We start from the raw sequence: 18,810 nt of genomic DNA, 5'->3' as shown, positions 1-18,810 counted from the left end.
ATTTGCTCGCGGGTCTTCTATCGACCGTCTGACTCAGGTCGGTCCGGCGTCAACTACCCTCTTGTTACAATACTGCTCGCGCAACCAGGCGTATTCGCAACCACGACATACAAATGGAAAGTCCTTAGCCAACGCGATTCGTGCAGAGTATCCTTAACACTGATCATGCTTCATCAGTCCATGGTTCACGACGTACTTACCATTCGGGGCGCAGTATCACTCAATCTGATCTTTGCGAAACAGATATCACCTCGTTCACTTTGGTCGTCAAAAGAATCCCGATGAACCCGTGCTTGAGAATTCAGACGCTCGGAAGGTTGGGCGGCCGGTATCTGGGATGATGGCCATCGGAGTCCATCTGGAGGGATTCGCCTTCTTTAGGCGTCGCCTTTGATGCAGATAGGGGGAATCATTTATGCGGGGGCAATACCGAGTTTCATAGCAGATAGGCACAACAGTTATAGTGCAAACTGCGGAGACAGAGCGGGCTGAACCAGTTACAGGCCTAATAATTGAGAGTTTGAGGACTGATGAACACGCCGAGCAACGCGAGTAGCCCTTCGATCTCGATGTCAAATCATAATTGGTGCTGAGGAAGGCCTGATCATCGTGAGTCCTAAGATACAAGGTCGCATCAGCTATGCATGAGAAGTACGGCACCACTTCATAAATTCTGCACTGCGTATCATTCCAGTCCTAAAACAATGGAGATGATATGATATAAACCTCCTTCTAACAAACCCGTACCGATCAGTTCGCTGTTTCAGCAACGACCGACGCTAACGATCCCGCCTTTGGATCCGGAATAAAGATCATAGACCAAGTATCCCCCGACCGCCTCGTCGGATCCACGACCGGAGTGACGAATCCAGCTTCCGAAGTGAAAGCAGACCGGGGAAGGTGCGGTACCGGCGTATACGGGTAATTGTGCGATGTTATGGATACAAATTGAGGCGAAGAGATTTTCCTGGGCAGACAGGGTTAATTATCGTCTATTATTACAATTAAGAAGATACGAACGTGACGGTGTCGATGATAGACTGGACAAAGTCGGGACCGAGGAAGCCCCGCCAGCGAAGGTGCGTGATGTTGCCGACATTGGATGGGCCGGGTGACTCGTAGAGTGATACGTGGGGGTCAACGCGGTCATTAGCTTGTAATCTTTGAAGGAAGACGCGTTAGACAATGTTTACAGCTTATACGGGAAACAAACCTTTGGGCACCTAGGCCTGCCATACCAACCCACTCAAACAGGCCATGAAGGTGTTCATTCCAGTCATCGATGTCGTCCTGGCTCCCATTCGGCCGAGGCGGTAAGTCAACAACAGGTATTCGCACATCGTTCATGCTCGTCTTTTGGCATTTTACTTGACGCACAGAACCCAGCCGTGCCAGCTTGGCCAGGTCTACCAACAATAAGCCGAAATGGGGGAGAGAAAACGGAAAATACTCACCTTTCGAGGTACACAGGATGCTCCACGGCTCCCTTCTCCCATCCCATGCCTTCAACGCGCTGCTCCTGCGCTTTTTATTGCCCTCAGATTCCGTGTTGGCCTGGAGAGGAATATTTATGACTGGATAGACTCAATCTTTACGCGTTCGAGGCGAGTGGTTCACGTACCATGCCGCTCCTCGTGAGGATGTTTCCTGCCGTATCCCAACACGACTTTCTTCCCAACGAGTCCGAGGGTCTCGTACGTGTCTTTTGCTACACAGAGAGTGAGGATTCCACGAGGGTCGATATACCATACGTCGCCATCGTCAAAGTCGGTGCTTAGGACTGTGAGGTTGCTGGTGGGTGTTGACGGATGAGCAACGATGGAAAAGGATAAGTATACACGCACTTTTCCGGTCCCAGTTCCTTTGCAGACGCAATTACATCCGAGAGCGTCGTTTTTCCTTTCGCGTAGTGAGTTTCAAGAGGAAGCAACGCGTTTTCGAGTTCATCATCAGATGGAAAAATCACGTCCAACTGCCAAGGTTCTTAGCGATAGAAGATGAAATCGTAAGTGACATATTACCTGCTGTATGAATGGATACGACGATGCCAGTCGCGGGATTTTCTTTCCCTTCTCGTTGCCGGTAGAATAGCGCAGAGACATGGTTGTTTACGGAAGAGCTGCAAAGCAAGCAAAACTATTTGGTATTTTTGCCCCTTCCACATTAAGATATCTTACAATTGCGGCTACGATATAGACGTCTAATGAGATCCGTAAATATTCTATGTTAACACCTTCCCGCCCGGCGTGATAGATGAATAAAACTACACCGAGAGCTTAAGCCAATGGCGCCCGGAGATACTTCCTCCTGTACTTGGAGTCCACGCTGTCAAGGTAGTAAGCACCCGGCCAGATGTTATCGACCGAGCCCTCCGGTGTATACGAAACACTGTTGTGGTTCTTCTCGCGGAAGCTAATAGGAATAAAACAATCAGAATCGAAGCAAAGGACAGATGGAAATCAGATCGTACGTTTAATGCGTCCACAAATTCTTGAGGTGGCACGACCTTCATCGATGCCAAGCGGTTGAGAAGATCCATCTTTTCCCGAATTTCGCTAGTGTCGCCCTTGATGCGCAATGTCCAGAAACTGGCTGCGCAACCGGAGCCGAAGGCAAATAAGCTAGCCCGTTTGCCGAGGAGTGTGGCAGGCTCCACAGTAGGAGATGAGAGAGGCAAGACAGCCGTACAGGGAACCAGTGTACATGTTGCCCAGCCGTTTCGAGCACGCCATTCCAGGGATCAACCTTGTCCTTGAATTCCTGTTTGCCGGCAGCAATGAAAGTCTTTTTCGACGTTCTTGTCGGTCAGCGAGGCGGCATGGGAGGCAGCAAGGAAGCCTTCAGGGTTGGGGATGTTGGCATATTTGGGGTGGGAGGGCTTTGAAAGGAAGTCGTTGAAGAGCATGCGAGCAGTGACCCTTAACGGCCTGCTTGCCGTAAGGGCTATGGAACAGGTGATAGTCGACGTCATCACTGGAGAAAGAGTATTTGACGTCAGAAGAGGGTTTCGAAATCCTGTCAGGTCTTTTCTCTGAACGCGGAGTAGGCTGCGTCGAGAGCAGCAATATAGGTGACGACAGAAACAGGGCCATCGACCTCGGGATATTCCGAAGACAAGTTGGGTTTGTAAAAGTCGTACGTGTTTGCCATGTAGCTTCCATGGATGGCTAGAAGCACAAGTTAGAAGTTATTATCACGAGGCCAAAACACATGTACTCACGTTCAAACACGACGGGAGCATTGGGACCAATCAGAAGAGCAACGGCGCCCGCTCCACCGGCAGGACGGGCAGCGCCTTCAGCGTAAATGGCGATATCCCCGGCTACAACGATGGCATTACGACCGTCCCAAGAGCTGGATTCGATCCAGTTGACGGCATTGTAAAGGGCAGCGGTAGAACCGTAACAGGCGTTCTTGGAGTCGATACCCTCGATGTCAAAGTTGCCCGACTCAGCGAAGAGGTCCATGAGGTGAGTCTTAACAGACTTGGACTTGTCGATGATGGTTTCTGTGCCAACATCAATACGTCCGATGGACTTGGGGTCAATGTTGAACTTTTCGAGGAGGCCAGAGACAGCTGTTGCGCGTCGTAAGAAGAGCCAAACTGGGAAAAAAAACATACACACCATTGAGGGCGAACGAGTTTATATCCTCACGGTCATCTGGCCACGACATGTATTCCTGGCCTAGACCGATGGTATATTTTCCCTTCGAGACTCCATCGAACTCTTCGAGGTCGGCTTCAGAGATGCACTACAAGCGCGTGTTAGCATGCACGACGAGCACAGGAGAGATGCAGCACGTACGCGACGAGGGAAGTAGGTCTCCATTGCGAGGACACCGACATCCTTGGGGCGGCCGAGGGTAGCATCGAAGGCAGACATGATGGCGGTAGGTAGAGAGATGGAGGTATGAGAGGGAAAAGATGGAATGGAGAAAGGCAAGAATGAATGCGGGGCTTATATATGGAAATGCGAAAAATGGATGGTACGATTTTTTGGGAGGAATTACAGTCAAAATGGTACGGTCACTTGGTCCGAATTCCGCGCAAAAATATTGCCTCCCGCTAGAGAAGGAACGAAAGGCGACTTGCTGGCGGCCATTTGTGACAAAGCTTGTCCGTTTTGATTGTAATTTTAGTCGTTTGGTCAAGTTAGCTCCTCTTCGCTCTTTCTCCGGACACAGGGTCACACCCAAATTAGGCAGGTAGACCGCCATTTTGCTCCACGTGGTCATATCGGCATTCATTTTGATTAGTAGCCGTGTCTCAATTCAAGACGCTCACTACGAGACAACATGTTGTTCGTTCTTTGTTCTCCGGCCCCATCCAAAGGACCTTTGAGCACGATCTATCTCTGTCTAAGGTCGAATTCCAAACACAAGATCTCCTGCACCCTTTAGCGTCTTGTGTTTCTCTTGCGCGCTACTCTGGTCTCGTGTAGCTAACTTTTACCTCCATGTAGTGCACCTGCTTTTTTGGTAGCATACTACACTACATTGGTCCGGTCCCAGTCATTTCATTCTCCTTAATATGCATTTCTGCATGCCTGAGACATACCTTGAATCTCGATATGAACTATGTCAGGCGTTTGCGCGATATGTTACATATCCACTATCTGATCGCTATCTTTTCTTGTCCTCGTATGGTTTCACCTGGTGCGGACGCTATTCATTCCCGATGGACTAGCGCTGCGTCAGGGCATCACTTCTTAGGATCAGTTCCTTAAGGGTGATATATTTTCCCTTATGCATAGGATTACATGGCAGGGGAACTCCCGCTTTGATATGTTTTCCTGAAATCTCCGAACTGCTCGTCGCGGTGCTCTATAAGTAAGCTACTGTCAGCCTTCGCATCCAAGTTGCTTTTTCTCGTTTTCCAACATGGCTTGATATCGAACGCGTGATTCGTCATATTTAACCCTCGTTCTTTCGAAGTTTTTGACTTGCCTTATGGTGATGTTGCATCCGGTGCTTGCATAGCAATGTCGTTTCTGATCCAGCCCCTGGGTTACCCAGGCAATACTTACACCTCCGCTCCTTTTGTCCTTTATTTACTACCTTCAGTTCATGTAGATGTATATACCTCAACTTGGTATTTCAAAAATAGAACGAGTGGTTGCCTCACACATCTAGATATCCATCAGTGATACGTCGTTATTCGGCACGGTACAATCCATACAATAGGGAGAAAATTTCCAACAATTGTTGAACCTCTCTGATGTTACCAAGTGTAGTGCCTTCCTTCTTCAACCGAATGACTGCACGTTTCTCATTGTCAACTCATTGTTCATTATGTCTTCGGATGGTCGGACCGGACATACGTGAGAATTTGCCACGCATACGACGGATCCAAGCGGGGTCCGACTCTGGTTTTCAACAAAAGGCTTGATAGTGGCGCGTCCTTCTTGCTCTCTTATTACCACCCAACAACTAGCCTTTTCTTATATTTTTCTAAATCTCTTGCACGATGTCGGGCTCAGCAGGGCCAAGCATTAACAACACTGTACCGAGCTCCCATCTGTCTCTGGTTCCGCCACCACAATCGCTGGCTCAGGATTGTCCCATCCTTATTTGGATGTTGTCGCTCAATCGCGAGTATACTGCTGAAGTGGGTATTCTGTCTTGTCGGTCCAGATCGCTGATACGATCGTTTCAACAGGAATACGAGTCTTGCTATACTTTCTTAAAGGATTATACTGATCACGTTGAATTGGGACCCTACAATCCAGAAGATGCGGACTCTTTCCGTAAGTATCCTACCCCCCAAGATGAGCGTTATCCCGAGCATTCTTTTATCCAGGGCACCTCATTACACAGCTATTACCTGTACTCATGATGAGACATAGGCGAATACCACGATCCAAGTGGCGAGACCAGGTCACACAGAACGGGAAGCATTGGATAGAACAGGTCCGTTACAGGTCGTCCTCTAGTCCTCGTCACACATTGACAGGATCGTTCAGCTCCCAGATGACATGCCTCCAGAGAAATTCTTATACTCTATGATCGGATACCACATTGAATGCGGGCCTTCTTTGTGCGGAATCGCAATGACTCAGGGACCACAGAAACGAGTAGTCAATATCGGCCTTGGCATCAAGCAACTAACTGTAGAGCCTAGAGGTATCTCTGTCGCCGTGTACTTGGAGTCTTTGTCGCACAAGGCTAGCATTCACCCTCCTCCCATTCTTTTCCTCGATCTCACACTCTCATAGCTGACGCCGAATGAGATGGCCCTGATTCCACTTGACGAAGGAGATGAGACTGCCTTACGGCGCCTAACCATTATCTTGGCGCTCAAGGAAGCGTATATACATGCTATCGGACAACCTATTGGCTTTGATTATTCTAGGCTCGAATTCAACGTTCCGGAGAGCAAAGCCTGGGGCGACGGACATCCACTACAGGGATGGGAGTTCCGTATATGGAGCGCGGCACTTGGTGTGGCGCGGGGTGATCGCCTGGTAGAGGAGCAGTACCAATGTGTCTGCGCGTTCTTCCGCGGGACGAAAGAGTCGACATTTCTATGGAAGGACGAGAGAAAGGCGTTGGATACGTGGGTGCAGTTTATTAACATTGACCAGATGATCAAGGTCATTCCCAAACTGATGGCTTGAGACGAAAAGCCATGAACGAACTCTTTAAGGAATTTGTAGCTGACTTGTATCTATAAAGTATATCGTGCGGCATACCCTCGACTGTCGATTTTTATACTGTGGAAGTTGTGTATAACATCACTTACGTGCCTACTTAATCGTTGTATATAACGTTCTAGTCTATGATTTGTTGAATACCTTGTTACGGAGCAAACCGCGATATTATGAATCTAATATTAGTTCGAATCCAGCACATAACTCTGTTGATTATTCATGGTACCAAACTGATGATCACTAAGTTTTGTTCAATGATTGAAACTTTGAAATAGCTCAATCTCGTTGCCGGTTAGGTGGGATACACTGATGAATTTTTTCGAGTCATCGTCGGAAGGCGGGCCGTTTTGGGGCTGTGCGCCGACTCGAATCCAGTGACCGCGGCACCGACCTGCCTACAACACTCATCATATATTCTGCGATGTCTGCATTACATCCCTGGAAACTATCGACACTTCTACCGCTGCGGCATGGCTACTGTTTTGCATCGTTTTCGTGGATGCTTGGCGCTCACCGGGCCTGTGGTCGATGAGCTTGCTCATTCAGCAATTGCATATTGTACATCGACGCCAGCATCCACCACCTTCGACGGCGGACCTTCGTTTCATATCACCGTATTGACAAAGGAGGAGCTGAGGCGTCAAGATGAGCGGTCGGAACATTCAAAAGAGAATATTCAGGCAGACGCGTCTCGCATTTATTCAGCAGGCAAGTCTAGGATACCCTAGAACATTTTAAAAATTTGACTTCGCTGCAGGCATTGGTGGCAACAAAGGTGTCTATTTTGTTGTCATAATATGGGCCGCTGGACAGCAGCTTCGAAAGCGCCTTGGCCTGCCTCCCAAGGATTTTCACATTACACTTACACGAACTGATAATCATGAAATGGACAAGAGCATCCATTCTCTCCTGCATGGACAGCCACCTCAATCTCCCTCTTCCGACTTTCTGGACCATCTCACATATACGCTCCATATCACTGCGGACCATCAAACGGAACGGCAGTATTGTATACAGCTAATCCATACCATGCCAGATTCCCATCGCGGATTCCTTCGACTGGGAGACGTCTCCTTATCCCTCAGTCTGCATAAATTGGCCATGCTTTCATATTGCCGCGCATTTCCTCTAGCAACGAGCCAGAATGTGAAAGACTATTGTGTCAAAAAGTCAATCGAGTGCTCACACTACACAGAGTGGGGATGCTTGTTTATGGATTCGGAGAGGGAACAGTTACCAGCTGAAATAACGGCTTTGCTGCTGAGACCGTGGTCTGGTGAACTGCGTGAACTCTTGAGCGAGGCAAACATCACACCGACCCTGCCTGTCGCCTCGCGCCAGCCCATGTATGTATCCAGCGGCCAAAGGCTCCCTCGGTTCTTCCGTTGGCTCATTCCTTTCTATTTCGCAATCATGTCTACCCCGCGCACCGAACAGGACATCACCTTACTGGCCTCTATTGGTATCAAGCACGTCCTGACACTTACCGAAGAGGAACCCCTTCCTCAGTCATGGTTTGCCGGAACTGCCATCTCTAACACCTTCCTCCCCGTTTCCAATTACTGCCCGCCTTCCATTGAGCAAATGGATATCATTATGAGACTTTTCGATGACCCCGAGAAGGTTCTGCTACTTGTTCACTGTGGCGGCGGTAAAGGACGCGCGGGTACGGTCGCAGCATGTTACCTTGTAGCATATGGCTTCGGCAAACCGCATCCCAACCAAGATCATCCCGAGATCACAGCCCATGACGCCATCGCTACTCTGCGCTCACTACGTCCCGGAAGCATCGAAACATCACAGCAAGAGGCGTTTGTTTCAAAATGGTGCAGTACAATCTGGAAGCGCCAGGCCGTGCTCCCTGATCTTCCGTCTGAGCCGCCACCATCTCCATTAGAAGTAGAAGGTGTGCTTGATTGTGATGCAGACCTGTTCGTGCTCGTCGGTCTCCCGGGAGCTGGAAAGTCGTGGTTCGCGCAGGCGCTGGTGAAGCGTGATCCCAAAGTGTGGACGCGTATATCTCAGGATGACTCGGGTAGCCGTGCTTCATGCGAGGCCCTTATTGGCCGGAAACCATATACCAGACGTACGCTCTTGGACCGGTGTAATACATCATCTGCTGAGCGCAGGTCCTGGCTCAGTTCGGCATCAAACTGGGTGAAGGCGCCTATCTGTGTGTGGTTTGATTATGATCGTGAGCTGTGTGTGTCCAGAGCTCAGCGACGCACGGGACATCCTACACTTCCGCCTGGACATCGCGTCCAAATTGCTGTCCATCAAATGAATAAACAGTTTGAACGGCCCAGCGTACGCGAGGGTTTCAAGGCTGTTGTGATTATCAGGTCCTTCAACGCATGTCAGGAACTAGTTGCACGACTCTCTCCGTCGATAGGTATTTTCAAGTTCCCTCGTACACCTCATCTCATAGACCTTGGAGCTGCGACACCCGATGATCTCATCACAGACACCAGCGCCATTCCTGGACATGTTGTTATCACTGAAAAGGTTGATGGCGCCAATATGGGATTTTCGCTCTCTAGCGACCGAGAGCGGATCGTCGTACAGAACAGGTCTCATTATGTTGATTCATCGACCCACGAGCAATTCAGAAAGCTGGGACATTGGGTTGACCTGCACCGGGAGGCATTGATTCGCGTGCTTGGAAGAGACGAGCATTTCCCTGAACGATACGTCCTGTATGGGGAATGGATGTATGCGACCCATTCCATTCCTTATACCAACCTTCCTGACAGGTTCCTCGCCTTTGATCTATATGATCGATACCTGGAGCTATTTGTTGATCGTCAAAGTCTGAATGCACTTCTGTGTACGACATCTATCCAGGTGGTTCCTCTAATCTACGAAGGAAAGATGCCTTCAGAAGGGGACTTGAAGAAGCTTGTTCCGGGTCGCTCGCGCTTTTGGGATGGAAGGGTGGAGGGCGTGTATGTGAAGGTGGAGAGGGATGGCAGGGTTGTTTCGAGAGGTAAGGTTGTGAGGGCAGATTTTATATCTGGAAACGAGCACTGGACGAAAGGAAATCTGAGGTTGAATGGACTGAGTGTGGATGCTAGAGATGACTACTGGCATTGATCATTGGATGTTCGTCTTTTGAGTTTTTTGGTAGAGTTTTCTTTTACAACGGCCGGCTGCCAACTCGAGCAGAAGCTCGAGAATTACTGGGCCCACGGACCCAAATCCACATCCAATGGTCCATCGGACCGGCTTTGCCGCCAGACTATATAACCGTGTACGTACACATCTCCCCATGAACCTAAGTTGGTCTTCCTCGCTGGGCATCGTACTCGCAACCTTTCTCATCATCTATCTATCTGCAAGACTTTTTTCCAAGTCAGTGATTACTGAGATCGAGCAGATCGCCATGGCTCCTGACCAGTCGAGTGAGAGCGAATCCAAGACTAAGGCCGGAGACCGCAAGGAGAAGCTGCCCAAGGCTGAAAGTGACTGCGAGCAATGTTGGGGAGATGAATATGATGAGGAGGATGTCACTATGAGGCGCTGTTCACGATGTAAAAATCAGTTTTATTGCGTACGGTTTCCTCTATGTCGTTTTCCCTTCATGGCTGATTTTGTCGTAGAGCGATAGATGCCAGAAGAAAGATTGGAAAATGCACAGATATAACTGCTCGCCTCTTTATGACGATTCGACTCCTGCTACCTTTCCTCGCGATCAAGAGTCTGAGGACGAAATTCAACGAATGGGCAAAATTCTTGCGGATTGGATGAAGGCTTTCGAAGCCCAAGGCAATGCTGTCAAGACTCGTCAATGGAAAGGAAGCTCTCTTCCAGAGGCAGCTCCATTTCTAGGTGCGTATTTCTCTGTCCGTGTCGATGATCCTGTTATTCAGACACTGAGCAGAAGTTGTGCCGTCTCCACATTTCCCGCATTATAAGCGTGAGATCCCAGACCCGAGAACCAAGAAATACCGGCTTCCCTTGGTCCTTATGGCTCGGATGTTCCTCAACGATTTGGTTGGCGCGCTTTCCCCAGAAGCCAAGGAGACACTTTCCGGTTATATCAATGTCATCAATATGCCAAGTAGTCACGCAAAGCTTTATGGACCCAAAATTATGGCACGACCTGCCGATTTGAGTCCGGGAGAGTACGTTTCTTTCGTGGCGAGTGCCCCTATCATCACCATGCAGGAGTATGGGACATGCAGCTTTAGCAAAGAGTGCCAAGAGCGGTGGCGGAACCTAGCCACTGCTAAATTGTTCTTGTGGGATGACTAATTCTGAAGTAAGCCACAGGAGAATCTTATTATGCTACCGAAACTTATCTTGCTTATACGTTCGCGCCTAGGGATTCTGATACGAAGATCCGCCTATGCTATTATGTATGTTAGCTATGTTGTCGTTCTTGGTACGTGGCACTTTGGCGAGTAAAAGTAAGTTTCTATGCATATCCCGATAGCTGCGGCTGCTGATTAAACTACGAAGGGTTTCAGACATAAAGCAATCATTGCTTTCTCATCCGACATGTATTAATCAGATACCCAAAGAATCAACGTTCAACGTTCCATCCATCCTTTGAGAAAGCTGCGGACTTCCTGTTACATGTCTTACGCACAGAATTTCTGGAGGTAGCTGAAGAGAGGAGTAGTAACCCTGCAGCTTGACAACGTTGAGCAACTTGTCCTCCTGGTATACAGCTCTGAACCCGCCTTTTCAAGACTCGACGTGACAATCATCTGCCAACTTCCCTCGTGTGTCATTGCATTTCTTGGCTCTGTTCCTTGATTCCGCCGTTTGCAGCATATCGCGTTGCGCCATACGACACGTGATGGTCATTTTACTACATTTGCTCCCGCCTTATTCCTCCTTGGTCATTTCCCGACTCGGGCGGTAAATGTCAGTCTTCAAATTACCAACAAATGCGCGCTCGTACTACTCCTAAAATTTCATAGAGTTCGACTCGATTCCCTTGAACATTATCACAATTTATTTTGCATGCCTAAGTATTGTCCTTGTTAGACCAACGTTGGACTCATAAACTTTTAGAGAACGTAGCAGCATCTCATAAATCTGAAACCTCTTTGTGTGGTGTCGTCATCATCTCGGCAAGGCGAGTATTTGCAATTTTTTCTAATAGGAGGTTCCTTTTTCAGACTTATTACCTTATTATCGCGCCTAGTCGGGAAAAACTGATCGCGGATGACGAATTCGAAGGGGGATAAACGGTTTCCGACTGAATATTGCTCACAAACCAGGTCGATGAATAATCTTTCGAGTCATAGTCGGTGGACACCGAAGTCTACATATAAAGAGCTCGAAGGTGAAGTGTCAGGGTTGCAACGCTCTTTCAACCCTCCTCTCTCCACGTAGAATACTGTAACGATGGTCCAAGATATCTTCCGCGACTCTACTATCGGCCAGGCCATTAATTACATTTCCGACGGGCGTCTCTTCCCTTACGCAGACCAGCGACCAGATTTCATAGTCCCTCCTCAATTCCTACTTCCCTGTGACAGAAAAACGACCTCTACCGCCCCAGAGTCAGACGCGACAACAATCTGTGGCGACGCCGATAAATCTGGCAAAAGAATTTCGACGCCTGGCACTCGCCTGACGAGAGAAGATACCATAACTATAGATGGCGCTGAGGAGCTAGCGGAAAAGCAGATCGATGAAGCTCTCCAGTCAGATCCATACATTGTGGGGTGGTACGGGGACGACGATCCAGAAAATCCAAGGTGGGTTATTTCATTTCTGCGTCGAAAAGTCCGTTACTTACCCTCGTTCCGCTTTCCAGAAACTGGTCACCGAAAAAGCGTGCTTTTGTTGCATTCAGTATCAGTTTGCTTACGTTTAGCGTGTATATTGGCTCCGCCATATATACCCCCTCCATTCCGGGAATAATGACAGCTTTCAACGTTTCTCTCACTAAGGCCACACTTGGACTAACACTTTATGTACTTGGTAGGTTTCATATTGTCACTCGCATCTTTCCATCAAACTAATGCGACTTCTGTAGCCTACGGCATTGGACCTATGTTCCTGTCTCCTCTTCAAGAACTCCCTAGCTTAGGCCGCAACCCTGTGTACATGAGCACTCTTCTCCTTTTCGTCATCTTCCAGATACCTGTTGCCACCTCCAAGAACATCAGCACTATCCTCGCATTCCGGTTTCTTACAGGCTTCGTCGGTAGTCCTGCGCTCGCCACCGGAGGAGCATCCATGGGAGATATCTATCCTATGCACCAGTTTGCATATGTGCTCGGTATATGGGCGCTCGGGGCGGTTGCTGGACCTATCACTGGACCTGTGATCGGCGGGTTTGCAGCTCAGGCCAATGGCTGGCGATGGCCTCAATATGAGCTTATCTGGATCGCTGGATTCTCCCTCATCTTTCTGCTGCTGCTTCTTCCCGAGACGTATGAGCCGACAATCTTGCTGAGGAGAGCGCAGCGACTGAGGAAGCTCACGGGTAACCAGCAGCTCAGGTCTCAAAGCGAGAAGGCTTCCGAGGGAGAGTCCTTCCCGGAAATCATGAAAGAGGCACTTATCAGACCATTTATTCTTGCCAAGGAACCGGTTTTGATGTTCGCCAACGTTTACATTGGATTTGTTTGTAAGTAAGAAGTTGGTTTCACTGCGGGTACATCTCTGACCTCCGTTATCTTAGACGCTATATTCTACCTCTGGTTTGAAGCGTTCCCGCTCGTTTTCACCGATATATACCACTTCAACTTGGGCACCAGTGGCTTGCCATTCCTTGCTTTCGTCGTATCCGGCGCGATTACAGTCAGTAGCTTTTCAGTTCGCTTATCAAAACTGATGCTCACGTATTCCACTAGTACCTGGTCTACGTTCTCTATCAAATGTACCACATCGCCCCTCGATATGCCAGAGCCTTTGCCGAGGGAAAAGAAGTTGCACCCGAAATTCGGCTTGAGATCGGCCTCATGGCAAGCATATTCATCCCGACAAGTGTCCTTATCTTTGGATTCACATCCAAAGAAAGCATTCATTGGATCGTTCCCATTATCGGTGCCTCACTTTATCTCCCTGGCATCTACCTTTCCTTCCAAAGCATACTCACGTACGTTACATCGTCCTACCCTGCGTATGCAGCCTCGGTCCTCGCTGGAAATGACCTCTTCCGTTCAACGATCGCCAGCGTCTTTCCTCTCTTCGGACGTGCATTCTTTGTCAACCTTGGTTTGGGTCCCGGGTCTGCGCTGCTGGCAGGTATCTCATTTTTAATGATGCCCGCCTTTTTGGTGTGTATCGCGTCACTATATCAAGTAGTAGATACTTATCCTAACATCACAGGCACTGTGGAAATGGGGCCACATATTAAGAGAAAGATCCAAGTACGCTCAAGGCCCATAGAGGACATCGGAACACCCTAGACAACAATTCGGTCAGCTTACGCCGTTGGATTTACACTGCAGAGATCGACTAGCGTAGAGAGCGCCTCCAGCACGCTATGCCTAGATACCTGACTCCCATAAGGGGAGGTGCAGTCGGAGGACGCTTCTAGATGACATTAGACGATATCATTACGAGTTCAAGTTTTAGAATATCATTATTTACTTGCTACTATATTAGCCAGCCTAGAATTTGGAGCGAATTGCGCGTCAAATCATTTACACGAGGGAGTTAGAATGATTGAATTTGTTCCTGACGTGGTTCAGAGGTCTCCACATCAAAAACCCAGAGGGCAACTCCAGACTGCCCTTGTTGGTTCCACGACCCATAACCACTGGAGTCAGCCGAAGCTGCTGGGGCAGACTTTAGCTATACATCGTGGTGTTGACGCCCGCCACAGGTAAAAGATATGACAAGACCTATATTTATACTCGATACATACCACAATACTACTACAACGCTGCAACTTCCTCCGGAGCAAAGAGCTGGAAATTCCTATTGTACGTACCACTCGCAATCAGGTCCCCATCACTCGATATGTCTACCGACATAACCTTCCCTGCATCCGTCGATAGGGTCCGAAGCAGCTGCCAATCGTCAGCACTCCAAATTTTTACAAGGCCGTCGTAGCCCGAAGATGCAAAGAACAATCCAGAACGGTAATCCCATTCTTCCTTCGCAGTTTGAGCCTCCGACTCTCCTTCTGGAGGTTTGAAAAAGAGGTTATCGGCATGGAAAAACCGCACATCCGAAACATTGGACAGATGTGCAGGAATAGTATATAGAGCCTTTAAAGAACGTAGATCCCATATACGAATTGTATCGTCACCGGCACCAGTGGCAATTTGATACCTAGAATAAAATAACCGTTCAGCCAGGGGACAGGGCAGACGACGCATCCGAACCCATTAGGAGAAAACCCTATCGCATAGATCGCCTGGACGTGCCCATCTAGAACCATGGCAGTTCTTCCCGTTCGTAAGTCCCAGACCCTTCCAATGGCGTCCAAGCCACTGTCAACTATGTTGTTAGCCTGGCACCTGATGGTGATAGAAAAACGAACCCAGAAGCTACTAGAGCACCGTCATTCTGAAATTCGACAGAGTAGACTTCTTTTGAATGTCCCTCCTGCAATAGAAGTTCCTTCGCAGTGGCAACATCCCATAAACGCCAGGTTGTATCGAAACTAGCACTAGCCACATAATCTCCCGAAGGATGAAACGCAACTCGACAGACTCGTCCTTGATGACCTTTCATTACTGATACGGGAGCATCGCTTAAAGAATGCATTAGTTGGATAACAGCGTCATAATACAAAGTAAACACTGTACCTGTTCAACGACCACAAGTTGACGTTCCCATCCCCTGCTCCACTGACGAGATTTGCCGCGTCAGCGCTTAAGGATCTTGTAGCCTCGGGGTGCCAGGCAATACCACCTACACGGTCACTATGACCTACATCGAGTCATAAACGGACACAATTAACACTGTTGGAGCGTGACGTGCCTCGTAAGGATCGTATTGGTGTACAAGCAGGTACGTTCCACAATTTCACCGTCCCGGACCAGCTCGAAGTAGCCAGAATCTCGTTGTTAGGTGCAAAGCGAACCTGAGAAATGGGCCGCTCGTCACCAATCTGGGATCCAAGGTTCGCATATTTCTACAAATGAATCGTCAAGCCGGCGGCGTTTGCCAAAAGCCAAGCACACACTTTAACTTCGGCAAAAACCTTCTTCCTGATATCGACGATTTTACCAAGATCCATTTTGCTGTCTATCCGCTGTTGGGCGACGCGCTTTTGAGCTCTGCCAGAGAAAATGAAACAAGCACAAGTAAGCACCTTGAATGAATTCAACCTATCGGTAGCGAGACTGTTGACCTGGGAAGTGAGTATTCGGCTATTCGTCTTCGAGCCTCAAGCAGCTCCAAGGACCCAGGAGAATAGAATTCCTCCTCCTTGGAGAGTACGTTACTGATAATGCCTCTACATGAAAAGTGCGACGAACCTCAGCCTCACTTTCTGAACTTTCATCTTCATCTAGATGCATAGCATCATCCCCTCTTGCAGCATTTATTTGCGACAGCACGTATATGAGACGGTCTCTACGGTCGGCAGCCTACCAACAACACCACCGTGTCACTATCCATTCATCAAGCAAAACGGCACGTACGCACACGTTCACCGAAAAGGGTGATTGGCTCTCCGATTTCCCTCAACCTTATCTTGACACGATTATCGTCCGTCGGTACAGCCATGCTTCGTGCCTTTTTCTTTCTTTCCAGTTCCTCCAGTATAACTCGGTTTTCCATCCTCGCACGCTCAGAGCCGAGGTAGTTCCCATCGTCCATAAGCGTATCAAAAGTGAGTTCGGACATGTTAGCTGTAGAAGGGGGTATACGGAATCGAGAAAAGGGTTTGACCTAGTCGGAGAGAAAGAGAGAAGAGTGTGGCAGTGCAGCGACAACATTTTCACACGTTGGAATGACGTCAGCTGTTGTCCAGGACTATATAAGGCACGAATTCCCCCAATTCTTTTTCTCGTACCACCAAGAAATTCTACACCATTCAATGAATTCGTTATATTGACCCCCTCTGTTTTCCTAGGATGGATACCGCCGGGAATTATCTACGTCTTGCATCTCATTTTCCATATGCATTGACGTTAAACTACCCGGCTAGAAGAACTTCAGGCGAAAGCAGATCGTTCACCAGCATGGGACAACGTTTTGATAGCATGATACATGTGTAACTATAGGCTAAGTATTCGTAAATGTATGTTATTGTTTTACCATGAACAATTGGTACGTACGTGTAACAAAAACTTTGAAAACAATTATGCGGTCATGTTTTTGGAATATTTATTTTCCTTTTATTTTTCAGTCAAAATTCCGCTTAAAATACAAGTTCTATGCGCGTTTGCTCTGTGCCACCAGGCTGCCACTCACGATACCCACTGTCATGCTGCTATGCAGACAACAAGCGACCCAGGGAGCACTTTGAATCCCATCGAGAACACTACTGCTAACGTCGATGACAGTCCCTCCGAAATCCCACCACTCGAACAGACTCCGCACATCTACGATGCTGAATATTCATCTGTACTGGTGAGCTCAGCTGTCTGAGAAAAGGGCGTGACTGACTGCCTCCAGGTTGATGAATGCATGATCAAAGGCATTCCTTGCATGCGCAGGCGCGACAATTCGTGGGTCAACGCGACTCAGATCCTCAAGGTCGCCGGTGTGAACAAGGGGAAGCGGACGGTGGTCATGGACCGACGAGTTCTGAAGGGGCAACACGAAATTATACAGGGAGGACATGGAAAATACCAAGGCACTTGGTGAGCATTGTCCGACCAAATATCGTTGCTGTCTCCAAATCTAATCTTTCTAGGATCCCGCTCGACAGAGGTCGTGAGCTTGCACGACGGTTCCACGTCGACAAACTCTTTGCTCCGCTATTCGACTACACGCCCAAGAGTAATCCATTTGATGACGACCCACTAGAAGGCCCGTCTTCGCTGACTTCGGGAGTGTCGTCGTTGTCGATCACGGGATCGAACAATAACATGGCCACTTTCATATCTGGCCTCTCCGATCCATCGAGAGTGCGAGGAGACGCATTGCGCATGCTCAACCAGGCTCGTTCCGAAGGCCTCTTTTCGATGATGACCTCCGATTATTTACTCACCCAAACCGCTGTCCCTCCACCACCACCACCACCGTCGCTGAAGAGGAAACGGACCGAAGACAAGGCCAAGGAACTTAAACTAGACAAAGGCAAGAAAAGGGACTCTGCGCCTGCCAAACGTCCCAAGAAGAAACCTCCGAAACCCGTTAGCACTGAATATATTCAGTATACACCAGGCGTGAAAAAGGCAGGACGGCACATCAAAGACGCGCAACCCTTCGCAGAGTCCTCTGATCAATCTGACAATAACCTGCCACGCTCGACGACGCGCACGCTGAGGTCCCAGCGCTCTAGGAAGAAACCATTATCTCGGTTTCCTCCACCTCCGGGCTATGAAGATGTGTCATTTCGTGCAGATAATTCGTCCAAACACCCTTCAGAAGGCCATTTGCTTCGCACTAGGAAAGAGCCTTTCTGTTCAGGACCTTCCCCGTCGTCTGAAGACGACACCACGGACGGGCAACCCCAATCTGGGTGTTCAACTCCTCGTCCGTTGATTTCGGATGGTGGAAACGGACAGGACCATGACATGGAGAGCGAGGTGAGTTCATGTCGCTATTTCTACGTGCTCCAGTCGATCATCTTTCTCTAGGATCTTACTCGAATAAATGCACCTGATGAGAAGAGACGTAGCGGTAGCCCATACACGCAGCAGGATTTGGATGATGTATCGCGGAAAAATGAGCATCGTAGACAACCAGAGGAGAGCGGGAGCGATGAACTTGACGAGGCTGGTGATCGGATATTTTGTCGTCCTGTGCAGACCTTCACTGGGCATTCAACGAGAGCATCGGCAGCAGCTGGAAGGTCCTTGCGAAATCAGAATACAGAGCAGCAAGGTTACAGTGTGCGCATCTTGCCGCCCCCTAGGATGATCTTGCCACCAACGCGTGAGATTCCTCGAAATCCATCTGTCTGCTTGGTATCACCCTAGGGTTTTTTGGAGTGTTGTAGGTGTGTTATTGTTATGTTAATAATGGAATCAGATGTACACCGTTGCTGTGCGTCCCCGTAGCTCGACCTGGTCGATATTTTCCACCACCATATATCATATTGGTATGACAAGTTCTGAGAAAT

At 48.7% G+C, this 18,810-nt stretch overlaps 8 protein-coding genes across 8 annotated transcripts; 5 read left to right on the top strand and 3 right to left on the bottom strand.

Annotated features, from left to right (window-relative positions):
- Positions 1-453: 453 nt before the first annotated feature.
- On the bottom strand, positions 454-2,102 carry EV420DRAFT_1699269 (ribonuclease P 40kDa subunit-domain-containing protein; the record flags this gene model as incomplete). The annotated part of the gene is made up of 7 exons (XM_060479474.1): positions 454-967; positions 1,021-1,161; positions 1,214-1,406; positions 1,455-1,574; positions 1,622-1,791; positions 1,845-1,972; positions 2,022-2,102. 7 exons carry the CDS (start codon positions 2,100-2,102, stop codon positions 751-753), a joined length of 1,050 nt encoding a protein of 349 aa, XP_060337602.1. The 3' UTR covers positions 454-750.
- A 174-nt stretch (positions 2,103-2,276) lies between these two features.
- Positions 2,277-3,884, bottom strand: EV420DRAFT_1617192 (hydroxymethylglutaryl-coenzyme A synthase N terminal-domain-containing protein; the record flags this gene model as incomplete). The annotated part of the gene is made up of 9 exons (XM_060475209.1): positions 2,277-2,412; positions 2,451-2,650; positions 2,746-2,760; positions 2,795-2,918; positions 2,953-3,015; positions 3,038-3,167; positions 3,221-3,577; positions 3,627-3,753; positions 3,807-3,884. The coding sequence occupies 9 exons, from the start codon at positions 3,882-3,884 to the stop codon at positions 2,277-2,279; spliced, it is 1,230 nt and encodes a 409-aa protein (XP_060337601.1).
- A 1,326-nt stretch (positions 3,885-5,210) lies between these two features.
- EV420DRAFT_1506661 (uncharacterized protein) lies at positions 5,211-6,926 on the top strand. The gene is made up of 5 exons (XM_060471330.1): positions 5,211-5,608; positions 5,660-5,747; positions 5,801-5,910; positions 5,964-6,164; positions 6,216-6,926. The coding sequence occupies exons 1-5, from the start codon at positions 5,468-5,470 to the stop codon at positions 6,615-6,617; spliced, it is 942 nt and encodes a 313-aa protein (XP_060337600.1). The 5' UTR covers positions 5,211-5,467; the 3' UTR covers positions 6,618-6,926.
- Positions 6,927-6,931: 5 nt separating this feature from the next.
- On the top strand, positions 6,932-9,929 carry EV420DRAFT_1300257 (ATP dependent DNA ligase). The gene is made up of 2 exons (XM_060468381.1): positions 6,932-7,358; positions 7,408-9,929. The coding sequence occupies exons 1-2, from the start codon at positions 7,121-7,123 to the stop codon at positions 9,741-9,743; spliced, it is 2,574 nt and encodes an 857-aa protein (XP_060337599.1). The 5' UTR covers positions 6,932-7,120; the 3' UTR covers positions 9,744-9,929.
- Positions 9,930-10,032: 103 nt separating this feature from the next.
- On the top strand, positions 10,033-10,904 carry EV420DRAFT_1636038 (uncharacterized protein; the record flags this gene model as incomplete). The annotated part of the gene is made up of 3 exons (XM_060476535.1): positions 10,033-10,200; positions 10,250-10,478; positions 10,531-10,904. 3 exons carry the CDS (start codon positions 10,033-10,035, stop codon positions 10,902-10,904), a joined length of 771 nt encoding a protein of 256 aa, XP_060337598.1.
- Positions 10,905-12,008: 1,104 nt separating this feature from the next.
- EV420DRAFT_1260598 (major facilitator superfamily domain-containing protein) lies at positions 12,009-14,006 on the top strand (the record flags this gene model as incomplete). The annotated part of the gene is made up of 6 exons (XM_060467011.1): positions 12,009-12,364; positions 12,424-12,590; positions 12,646-13,242; positions 13,297-13,415; positions 13,469-13,894; positions 13,947-14,006. 6 exons carry the CDS (start codon positions 12,009-12,011, stop codon positions 14,004-14,006), a joined length of 1,725 nt encoding a protein of 574 aa, XP_060337597.1.
- Positions 14,007-14,445: 439 nt separating this feature from the next.
- EV420DRAFT_1506642 (U4/U6 snRNP-specific spliceosomal protein) lies at positions 14,446-16,571 on the bottom strand. Its single transcript, XM_060471329.1, has 9 exons — positions 16,221-16,571; positions 16,052-16,162; positions 15,925-16,001; positions 15,757-15,850; positions 15,552-15,705; positions 15,377-15,500; positions 15,109-15,321; positions 14,951-15,058; positions 14,446-14,897 (listed from the first exon to the last, which is right to left on the bottom strand). The coding sequence occupies exons 1-9, from the start codon at positions 16,419-16,421 to the stop codon at positions 14,498-14,500; spliced, it is 1,482 nt and encodes a 493-aa protein (XP_060337596.1). The 5' UTR covers positions 16,422-16,571; the 3' UTR covers positions 14,446-14,497.
- Positions 16,572-17,012: 441 nt separating this feature from the next.
- Positions 17,013-18,667, top strand: EV420DRAFT_1636035 (uncharacterized protein; the record flags this gene model as incomplete). Its single annotated transcript, XM_060476534.1, has 4 exons — positions 17,013-17,150; positions 17,196-17,383; positions 17,437-18,274; positions 18,326-18,667. 4 exons carry the CDS (start codon positions 17,013-17,015, stop codon positions 18,665-18,667), a joined length of 1,506 nt encoding a protein of 501 aa, XP_060337595.1.
- Between the last annotated feature and the right edge of the window lie 143 nt (positions 18,668-18,810).

This window comes from Desarmillaria tabescens (genome assembly GCF_030435595.1).
Source record: "Desarmillaria tabescens strain CCBAS 213 chromosome Unknown EV420scaffold_3, whole genome shotgun sequence".
In the NCBI taxonomy this organism is placed as follows: Eukaryota; Fungi; Basidiomycota; class Agaricomycetes; order Agaricales; family Physalacriaceae; genus Desarmillaria; species Desarmillaria tabescens.
This window is presented reverse-complemented; position numbering and strand designations above follow the sequence as displayed.

Excerpts from the sequence above, each read along its gene's own strand:
- EV420DRAFT_1506661 (XM_060471330.1), top strand. The coding sequence starts at position 5,468 with ATGTCGGGCTCAGCAGGGCCAAGCATTAACAACACTGTACCGAGCTCC. Across the intron at positions 5,748-5,800 it reads AGAAGATGCGGACTCTTTCC|GGCACCTCATTACACAGCTA; the intron begins GTAAGTATCCTA and ends TCTTTTATCCAG. Across the intron at positions 6,165-6,215 it reads TGGAGTCTTTGTCGCACAAG|CTGACGCCGAATGAGATGGC; the intron begins GCTAGCATTCAC and ends ACACTCTCATAG.
- EV420DRAFT_1300257 (XM_060468381.1), top strand. The coding sequence starts at position 7,121 with ATGGCTACTGTTTTGCATCGTTTTCGTGGATGCTTGGCGCTCACCGGG. Across the intron at positions 7,359-7,407 it reads GTCTCGCATTTATTCAGCAG|GCATTGGTGGCAACAAAGGT; the intron begins GCAAGTCTAGGA and ends ACTTCGCTGCAG.
- EV420DRAFT_1506642 (XM_060471329.1), bottom strand. The coding sequence starts at position 16,421 with ATGTCCGAACTCACTTTTGATACGCTTATGGACGATGGGAACTACCTC. Across the intron at positions 16,002-16,051 it reads GTTCAGAAAGTGAGGCTGAG|GAGGAGGAATTCTATTCTCC; the intron begins GTTCGTCGCACT and ends GTACTCTCCAAG. Across the intron at positions 14,898-14,950 it reads ATAGGGTTTTCTCCTAATGG|GTATCAAATTGCCACTGGTG; the intron begins GTTCGGATGCGT and ends ATTTTATTCTAG.